General features: G+C 39.6%; 1 protein-coding gene across 1 annotated transcript in view; it reads right to left on the minus strand.

Moving 5' to 3' along the window:
* The window catches only part of Lrguk (leucine rich repeats and guanylate kinase domain containing), a 74,654-nt gene that overhangs the window by 11,470 nt on the left and 53,085 nt on the right, over positions 1 to 10,099 (minus strand). The window contains exons 13-15 of the mRNA XM_048786647.1: positions 7,070 to 7,183; positions 4,892 to 5,093; positions 3,163 to 3,258 (exon numbers count right to left, since the gene is read on the minus strand). Of these exons, the coding sequence (XP_048642604.1) occupies positions 3,163 to 3,258; positions 4,892 to 5,093; positions 7,070 to 7,183 (412 nt within the window). The remainder of the gene's footprint in view (positions 1 to 3,162; positions 3,259 to 4,891; positions 5,094 to 7,069; positions 7,184 to 10,099) is intronic.

Below are 10,099 nucleotides of genomic sequence, written 5' to 3' on the forward strand. Positions count from 1 at the left end.
TTTTCCAAAATATTAAACCTGCCAGAAAAGCAAAGTTCTGTTGAAGCTAGGGATCTTATATATTAATTGCAATCTCTCCCCGTCTACTTTTTCAAGCTAGAATTCTGATAGTCAATAACTGGATGGCTGGGTTTCAGTTATTAAATGTATCTGAGAGTGATAACATTTTTACAAATTCTATAATTCATACCTTTCATTAAATCAGACAGGCCTAACCTAATTAGTCCAAACAAATACAATTTTATTATACTCTTTAAAAAGGGAGTCCATTTTCCTATGAACACATTATCTGGTCTATTAATTTGCCAAATGGCAAATGCACCCAATAATCAGTGTTCCTTATCATCGTAGAATAAGGAAAATACAAAATACAGAGGGAATCCTGCCAGATGTGGAAGCTGCTTTGCTCATACGCCTCGTTCAGAGGCACCGATACAGAAATGCACATGTCTCAGCTACGCAGAACTGGTCAGCCTCAGGGGACTGACTTGTGTTTTTAAAACCACGAGAGACTAACATGAAAGCCAGCACACCAATTTATTAATTTACAGTGGGAGATGGACCCAGCTTGGGGATCAGGGGAGGGTACGCTAACGTAAGGCATAGTCCCCACAGGGACAGTCTACTCTGGGGACCAAATTAAAGATCACAGGTTGCTGGGATAGCCCAGAACCAAAGCAACAGGATCCAGATTTCCTCAAGAGAAAGTTCTGTGGCCTATGGAAGCCTCATTAAGTACCCTAAAGGCCATGGCTTTGTAAAGAACTAGTGCTTGATGTAGAGAATCGATCAGGGTTGGCTAGCTATGCCGACATGCTCCTGATTTAATGTCCCCACCCCCCACTTTGTAGATGGAACCCAGCCTTCCAATTCTCCATTACTGCCTCCGTTAATTTTTAGACAGGTCAAACTTTCTTCATGTCCTTCTCGGGCGGCAGGTCATGCTTTGGTCATTTTATCTCCTATACATGTGTAGAAGAAAATTCTCATCTGTTTTCTGTTGATTTTTACCAGTTTCACAGTGACCTCATTCCAAAATATTAGGGGCACGTGACCTGGGGAAAGCATGCAAAATTGCAAAATGGCACAGTGGGTTTGAACTCTGGCAAAATCATGACCTGGCCTCCCTCAGCCTTCCAGAATGCAATCAGTCAAACAAAATCATGTTTGGGCAAGAGTCACGGAGGTGAAACCACAAAGCTGCACAGCATCTACAAAGTGGCAAGAGCCTCAGTTGAACATTTTGCAAAACGTGACCTATGAATAAAGTTCAGTCCACTGAAGGGCCTTTTTTTTTTTTTTTTTTCATGTTTTTGGGGCATAGAACCCAGGGATGGTTAACCACTGAGTCACATCCCCAGCCCTTTTTATATTTTATCTTGAGACAGAGTCTTGATAAGTTGCTTAGGGCCTCACTAAGTTGCTGAGACTAGCTTTGAACTTGTGATCCTCCTGCCTCAGCCTCCCAAGCCACTAGGATTACATGCACCACTGCACCCCACAAGGGGACATTTTAAAAACAATACTGATTGTAGTAAAACACACATAAAATCTGGCATTTTAACCAGTTTTTGGCCTATGGCTCAGTGGCACTAAGTACATTCACATTATTGTTAAACCATCACCATCCTCTTTCTTCAGAACTCTCTTCATCTCCCCAGTGCAAACTCTGGACATGTTAAATAATAACACTCCTTTCTCCCCTTCCCTCAGCCCCTGACAACCACCCTTCTTTGTATCCCTATGAATCTGACTACCCTATGTACCGCATATTAGTGGAATCATATAGTATTTGCTTTTTCCTGACTGGCTTATTTACTTAGCATATCTTCAAGGTTCATTCATATTGTAGCGTGTATCAGAATTTCTTTCCTTTTGAAGACTGAATAATATTCCACTGTAGGTATACAGCACATTTTGTTTATCCATTCATCTGTCCATGGGCACTTCATTTGCTTCCATCTTTTGGCTAAAGTAAATGCTTCTATAAACAAGGAGGTGTAACTATCTCTTCATGCTCTTGCTTTCAATTGTTTGGGGTATATATCTGGAAGTGGAATTGCTGGATCATATGGTAGTCTATTTTTTTTCTGGGTACCAGGCATTGAACTCAGGGGCACTAAACCACTGAGCCATATCTGCAGCCCTTTTTTGTATTTTATTTAGAGACAGGTCTCACTGAGTTGCTTAGTGCCTTGCTGTTGCTGAAGCTGGCTTTGAACTCGCAATCCTCCTGCCTCAGCCTTCCAAGTCACTAGGATTACAGATGTGTACCCTGTGCCTGGCTTGGTAGTTCTATTTTTAATTTTTATGGGGAACCACCATGCTATTTCCAAAACAGCTTCACCATTTTACATTCCCACCAACAGTGCACATCCTCACCAACACTTGCTGTTTTTTATTTTTTGGTTGTTGTTGTTTTGTTTTATTCTGTTGCTAGAGTAGCTATCCTAATTTGGAGGAGAATTTGGGAAAATCTTTTAAATACATCTCAAAATACTTATGCACCAAAATTCTAAGAGAGGGCTTTCAAATTCCTAAATTCCAAGGAGATGCCCTCTTATATGTCTTACATCATTTGCTGATGATGATCAAGCAGGAATGAGGGGAACAAGAAATCCATTTAGCAAGAGAGTAAACCTAAACTCAGAACATCAAAGAAGCTTGCCCAGGGGAGTAGAGAGCCAGGAAGAGGGCCACCTGGCTAGGGCCCTGCCCCTCTATTCTGCAGTACAACACTTGAAGGGCTGGGGCAATCTGAAGGGGAAAGAAAACTCTTGGACTGAAACTCCTGGGCTAAACATCAACCTGGTGAGTAGAACAACACCTCAGCCCCATAAGGGAATAAAATTCTGGAAGGTTGAGTTCTGAACCATGAGGCTAACCCTTATTTGCTGTCCACTCCCCAAGACTATCTCGTATCTCCCGAAGGCGAGTCCCTGAGTTCTATTATGGTCATGGAGACGAGTAGAGTTATAGATCCAGGGTGCTAATCCATAAAGCTCATTTGTGGGAACAATTACCCCAGGAGAACTACAGGCATGAAAGAGTTAGAACCAGCTATAACCTGGTTGATGGGTACCCAGACAATAACTCAAAGATTTGCTTTCTTTTCCATAACAATAATTTTAAAATGGGCGCACAAAAGAGATAGGATGGTACCTGCAGTCGGAGCCAAGCTCGTGGCAGGTTCCTCAGTCAGTCCCAGGTATTCTCTAATGAGCTCACTCAGCCTTTCGTAGGCAACTTCCAGATCATCTATGGTCAATGAGATAGGTACTTTAATGCAACAGGATCAGGTTAAAATACAGTTAGTGTTCAACTGCTGGTGGTACTGATTTGGGTGCTATGTTTAGTTCTGTATATTGTGGTATCAGAATTCTAAGACGGCTCTAATGATACTTCACCCTTGTATGGTCTCCTCCCCTTAAGTGTGGGCAGAACTTACGGTGGTAATGAGATATCATTCCCAGGATTATATTATGTTATATGGCAAACAGGATTTTTTGCAGATGTAATTAAGGATACTCATGAGTCTGAGCCAATCAAAACGAAGGTTATCCACATGGTTCCTTACAATCACAGAAGGCCTACAAAAGGAGAGCGAATTCTCTGGCTGGTGGCAGAAGAGAAAACTGGAGACTGAAAGCACAGGTAGGATTTCATGTTCTGTTGCTGGCTAGTAGATGGTGGACACCACGTGCATAGGATCTGGGAGCAATCTCCAGGGAATGAGGACAGCCCCTGGCAGACAGCCAACAAGGAAACAGGGTCTTTAACCCCAAGAGACTGCACTGGGCCAACAAGTAAGAACTTTGGAGCAGATTTTCCCCCAGAGCCTTTAGACGGGACCTCAGCCCAGCTGACACCTTTGCCTCAGCCTCCTGATCCCCCTGATCCCCCTGATACCCCAAGCAGAGAACACAGTCATGCTGTACCCGACTCCTACTGAACTGTGAGCTAATAAACAGGCATGGTTTTAAGTTGTGTGATTTTTCTTATTCAACAAAAGAAGACCAATATGCATAGGAAATACATTAACAGGTTGCAGAGCTAAACTATTAAGTGAAACCATATCAAATTATTGTTCTCGTAGGTTAAAATAGTCGAATTGGCAATTTCATATGGTTAAATTTAATGTCCCCGCTATCCAATTTCCCTCTAAAAAAAGATATCAATGTTATTAATTTCTTGAGGATTCTTCCATATACTTTTATGTAGTACAAGAAAATACAAAATATATAGAAAATACAACTATATAATGCTTTTTATTTCTTTTTATAAACATAAATGATGGCATACTATACGTAAGGTTATGAACCTGGCCTTTTAAAAATAACAATATGGATTAAAGATATTTCTTTAGCTACATACAGAGTGTTTTCTCATTCTCTTTTATGGCTATATAATACAGTGTGGTTTTAAAACATATAGAAATATCTATATTTTGAGAAATTCTCTATTACTTCAAATAAATAGCCATGTCTAAAGGAATCTTTGAAAATGTTTCCCACAGATATTTAATGGTTATGATATTTATAGTAGTTGGGTTTTTAACTAGAGGTAGATTATGATAAAATTGCCTGGGTATCATTTGCCTTCCTAAAAATTTAAATGTGTATTTCAAATGACGTATTATCTAACTTAGTTCTCACAATGTCCCCTAGGAAGGAACCTATTTTAGGGTCCATTTCACACCAAATCTTATTAGTTAAGATCTGAAGGATTAATAAAAATAATAAATACTCTGATTAAAAGAATAGAAGGTTAAAGCTCATGGATTCCTACCCCTTTCAACAGCTCTTTGCAATTTAGAAGTTTATTTCCATAAAACAGTCTCTAACCTAGTGACCTCATACTTCAAAAGTAAAACTCTGCTGAGAGTACTGACCTGCATTGATTACTGCATCAAAATACCCTGGAAATTTCTGATTAATTTTAATATAAAGGTCCACTCTGGAGACAGCAAATTCAATTTCTGCACGACTGAATAATCCTTTTCTCCGCAAATGTCCCTCATATTTTTCCTTGTTCATGGGCACCACCAAGATATAGCGAGGCTCAAAATAGGAGTATTTCAAACTTCTTACACCCTGGGCGTTTAAAGAAAAGATAATAAGGTGGAAACATATGCATGATTTAGAAATCATTTTGGAAACATCTGACAATATAGTGTATAATAAGTAGTATTATATTGAAGAATTTTTCTGTAGAATTAGCCACTATTTTCCCACAAATATTTCAAGATTCAATTACTTTTCTCTCTTCATCAAATATTAAATTGTCATTAGAAATATTAGATAGAATTCATTCCACCTGGTTTTTCTCTAATTAATCATTTTAATGAATATGACTGCTAAAAAGGAAAATTGCTGGATATAAAATAGGTAATTCACTTTATTACTCTAAAGTAATTTCAATTCTGTCTTTTAAAACGCATCTGTATAGCACCAGAAGAGAGCCCCTTTTCACCCTTGTCAACACACCGTGGGACCTTTCCTGCCAGCAACCTGTGTGGGCCAGTTCCAGCGACATCCTACAGGCTCTATCCAGAGCCCAGAAGGCTAAGCTCAGGGTAAGCTGCTGATCACAGCACAAGGCAGCTCAGGTACAGTTTGTGAACCCAGCGAGCTTGGCTGTGACCACAGCTCTCCACAAAGCCCCCAGCTCCCTACACCTTATTCCAAAAGGATCTTAAAGTCCCTTTCGTCTCAATTCTATCATCATCAGTTGAACTCAAGTTCAAAACCTTTGTTTTAAAATTTTGGTAGGAAGGAATCCAAGCTCTTTTTAAATAATTTCTGGAAGAGTCAATGACAACAGGAGTTTGGAAAAATACATCAGCTGGGGAGAACCAAGGGAATAAAACATGGTTTATAGACTCAACCTTCTGGAAATGAGTAGGAGTAAGCTCTCAGGGAGGAAAAAGTAAATCAGGAGCCATCACTCAGATAACTGTTCAAGTGGAAAAAGGTAGCACAAAGAGGATGGAGTATTTGTGCACTCAAAAACGCATTCGTTTTTGTTTCTGCCTTGTCCAAAGAAGAAAATTTTTTTAGAACTGGTCTTTTTTTTTTTTTAATAATTAGCATAGGAACAAAGAAAACCCCTCTTTAAGATACAAAACCAGTCCACTGCAGAAAGATAAGAATGCAAGGATTGTGCAGAAACTTAAGAGGTGGAAGAAATGGGAGTGATTTTGCTGAAGCTAGGGAACACTTAAACCAATACAAGGGGCTGAAAGGGAGTTGCAGTCCCTTGTCTGTGGTGTTACAGAAGGAAACACAGGAAAGATTCAGAGTCTACAGAAAATACCAGACTTTCCTAAGCTTTGTTTTCTGGAAGTTTGGTCTACTTGAGCCATTTTTTGCCCCCTGATTACAAAAGTGTTATACTGCTCAACGGAAGTAACTTGAGAAAAATTACTCTCTTTGAAGAAGTATTTAATGAAGTTATATATTTTTTAAACTCTGGATCTTAATTTTATAAAATTTTATAAAATTCTGGATACTCCAATTTGAGAAGATAGTTGGGGAAAGATGGCATATGGAGGCAGAGAGAAAAGTCAAACTTGGAAAACCTAAATTGCTGGAAGTATAAAAATACTGCACCCGGTGAACAAGTGGAGTCAAAAGATGCACAGCCCAACTGCCTGCGGAGACTCAAGGAACAAGGGATACCACTCAGGGCTGCCACTGTCCTGAGGGGACAAGGAACCAGGGTCACACTTGGCAGTAATTGGACTTTATCTAACATGTCTTTGTATAAACAGACCAAGTTGTAAAAAGAAAAAATAATAATAATATAGGGAAGAAATAAAAGAAAATAAATTTTGAGTGCCAGTTTTCTTCCTACTATATGTACAATTTCTTGCATTTTAATCAAAATGCTGTCTCTTTGCACCAGTCTTGCCTCCTCCTTATTAATTACAAATGGAACACCTCACGCTTTGGCATGCATTTCTCTTGGGCCTGGCAGCATGCTATCTGCCCTGCACTGTAGACCCAACCTCAAACACACACTCACACACACACACACACACACAATTGATTGAATAAACAACACTTACTTCTATTTCCATATGAATACAGCTTGCTAATCCATCTCTTGCGATACCTTCTATGGTGTCCCTATTTAATCCATAATTGTGATTACCATAATTAAAAGTTAGAATGAATTTCCCCTGGAATTTGAGAAGCACAAAGATTTTGTGTGTATAAGTAGCCATAATGGAATTTAACATTTGTAAAATAATTTGATGTCTTAGTTTTATATAAATCTATAAAACTTCCAAATATGAGAAAATATGTAAGAGTGACAAATTAACAATGAGTTTATGAAGCTTAATATCAAACTTTGTGATAGAGAAATTTATTCAGAATTCTCAGCTGACCCAAAAATAGGTTTTTGGAAATAATCCATAGAGAGAAGGATCAAGGACTGGAGTTTATGGTCGGACAGACCATTTTGCGTACTTACCCACTCCTGCCAAATCCACACCACAAACCTTCACTATTGAGAGCAAAACTAATAGCTTGCCCTTTCCTGCCGCCATTTCAGCTACGCCAGCATCCAAGGGAGTCCAAAATACACTCCCATTCCCCAAAACCTTGCATTCCAAGATAAGCCATGAGTTATGGATAATTCCTAATGGCCATGAATTACAGTGACATCCTAAAAGCTTTGAAAAATAGGCCCATCCTGGTTTTCCTCATAAAGATAGTGTTTTATTGAAACTACCCCAAATCGCTGCCTGCCCTAGAGTCATTTGAACTATAAATACTGCCCTCTCTCTGCATTCTGGAAAATCGGTTTCTCTGACAGCTGTATTCCTTTCCAAAAAATACAAGTGAAGTAAAAAAAAAAAAAATACAATTTTGAGAGCAAAACTGTGACTTTTTCTGGACAATATTCATCTAAACTGGGAGGCTGGTAACAACAGAAGGAATAAAAATGTGGATAATCTTGGGATGTGTGACATCTCACACACGTGACTTTAAAATAAATAATGAAGCCAGAGCTTCCAGGGCTGTGCTGAATCCCATCGAATGGCAGCACCATTAAGAACAGCAAGCAATTAAGAGCCCATTGCTCCCCTCCTGGCCCCAGGTGTTCTGGAGATATGGGTGGAAGGGGAAAGGGCTGTCTCAGGGGACAGGACTAGGCAGGAGACACAGGGTGCCTCTAGGGCTAGGGTGAGTCTCTGGAGGATGTGTCTACTGCAGATGATGAGGAAAATCTGTCTCCCCCACAATCAAAAGAAGGTTCTGTGATGGATTCTAAAGTTAAAAAGTCAACAATAAATATCCTTAAGATTTTACTCCTTCAATTTCATACTATCTGTTCTTTGAAAAAAAAATCTTTATAGATAGATAGGTAGTTATCCGGCTCTCCTTTTAGGCATATACTTGATCCTGTTTACTGTGTGTGATGGTTAATTTTGTGTGTCAACTTGGAGAATGTTGGGGAGGAGATTAACATTTTAATTGTTGCGTTTGGAGGAAGGGGATTCCCCTCCACAATGTGGGTGAGTCTCTCTGAATTAGCTGAAGGCCTGCACAGAAAATAAAGGTCAGTCTTTGCACATCACCTACACCTCTGACTCTCCTGGGTCTCCAGGCTGCTGGCCCACATTACAGATTTGGCTTTGCCAATCTCAATAACCATGTGAGCCCATTTCTTATACTAAATCTCTTTCCACACACATACACACAACCTATTGGTTCTGCTTCTCTGAAGAACCCTGACTAATACCCTGTTACCCCATTTTCAAAATGTGTACATATTTAAATTATTTTCAGATATATAAGTTCATTCATTTGTGTGTACAAGGACCTTCCTCTGCAGATCCCAAAAACATTTTCTGGAAGGATGTAGGGTTGGGAGAAATCTTGCGTTGTGGATACATATAAAAGAGATTGCATTGGACTGATTTATTAGGAATTGAGTTGTAGTTCCCCCCGCCCCATAGTTTGGGTTGGTAATACTCCTCTCATTTCTTTCTGCATGTGGATTACCTAATAAGTAGCAATCATTTTATTTCCAAATACTCCAGGTCTGTGGTTTTGATTCCACAAGAGAGGGGCAGGGTCTGTGGATAAGTGACTGTGTGTGCACCTGTTAAAGGGTTCATGTGTCAATGGGCACGTGTAGGAATGACGTATGGGTTGGGCAGGTGTTTGTTGGGGGAGGCATGTATATGTAGGAGGGCATGCAGGCCCTTGTGTTGTACATGTCACAGCAAATAGATGTGACTGCCCATATAGGTGCATAGGGGTGGGGTATGCCAGGGTGTCTGTCAAAGGGGACCAGGGTAGGTGTTATGTGGAAAGGGGGCCTATGTACACAGGGCAGAGTATGGGGGCCTAGTTGGCAAATCTGACAATGTGTCATGAATTTATTATCTCTAGGTTTATCTCTCTTCATTAGACAGTCTCGCATGTTAAAGAAAAGGAGATCAGAGGCAAAATTCAGGTGGAAGAAAATTACATTATATTGAAGTAATGCAGATAGCAAAAACAGTAAAAAGGAGTGATTCTTAAACACAGGGGATTTTTGTAGAGGCAATTAACTATAAGGCTAAATATAGCAGAGGAGTTTCTTAGGCTAGGAATGGAACCAGACTAACTTGATCATAAACCTATAACATGTGGAACCTCAGGAGAGCATCCGGAGTACTGAGCACAGGTGAACTGCACTAAGGCAAAAATGCCTCCGACTCCAACAGGAGATATTAGTATTAATTTAGGGAACTAGCTGTCTTTCACCCTAGAGTCCTAAGAGAACATTTCTTACTAAAACTCCTCTATTAAAGCTCTGAGAAATGTGAAATTCCAGAGTTCTCTTAATAAATCAAATGATACTGCCAAAATACAGGCTAGGAGAGAAAATTATAATGTCCATGATATTTCTTTTTTTTTTAATTTTTCTTTTTCTTTTTTTTTTTTTTTCATTGTTGTATGCTGGTACACAATACCTTTATTTTATTTATTTTTTCTGTGATGCTGAGGATCGAACCCAGGGCCTTGAATATGCGAGACTGTCTAATGAAGAGAGATAAAGAGACGGAGTGGTCGGCGTCTCTCAAGGCACACAGGGG

This window comes from Marmota marmota, unplaced genomic scaffold, assembly GCF_001458135.2.
Source record: "Marmota marmota marmota unplaced genomic scaffold, marMar, whole genome shotgun sequence".
In the NCBI taxonomy this organism is placed as follows: domain Eukaryota; kingdom Metazoa; phylum Chordata; class Mammalia; order Rodentia; family Sciuridae; genus Marmota; species Marmota marmota.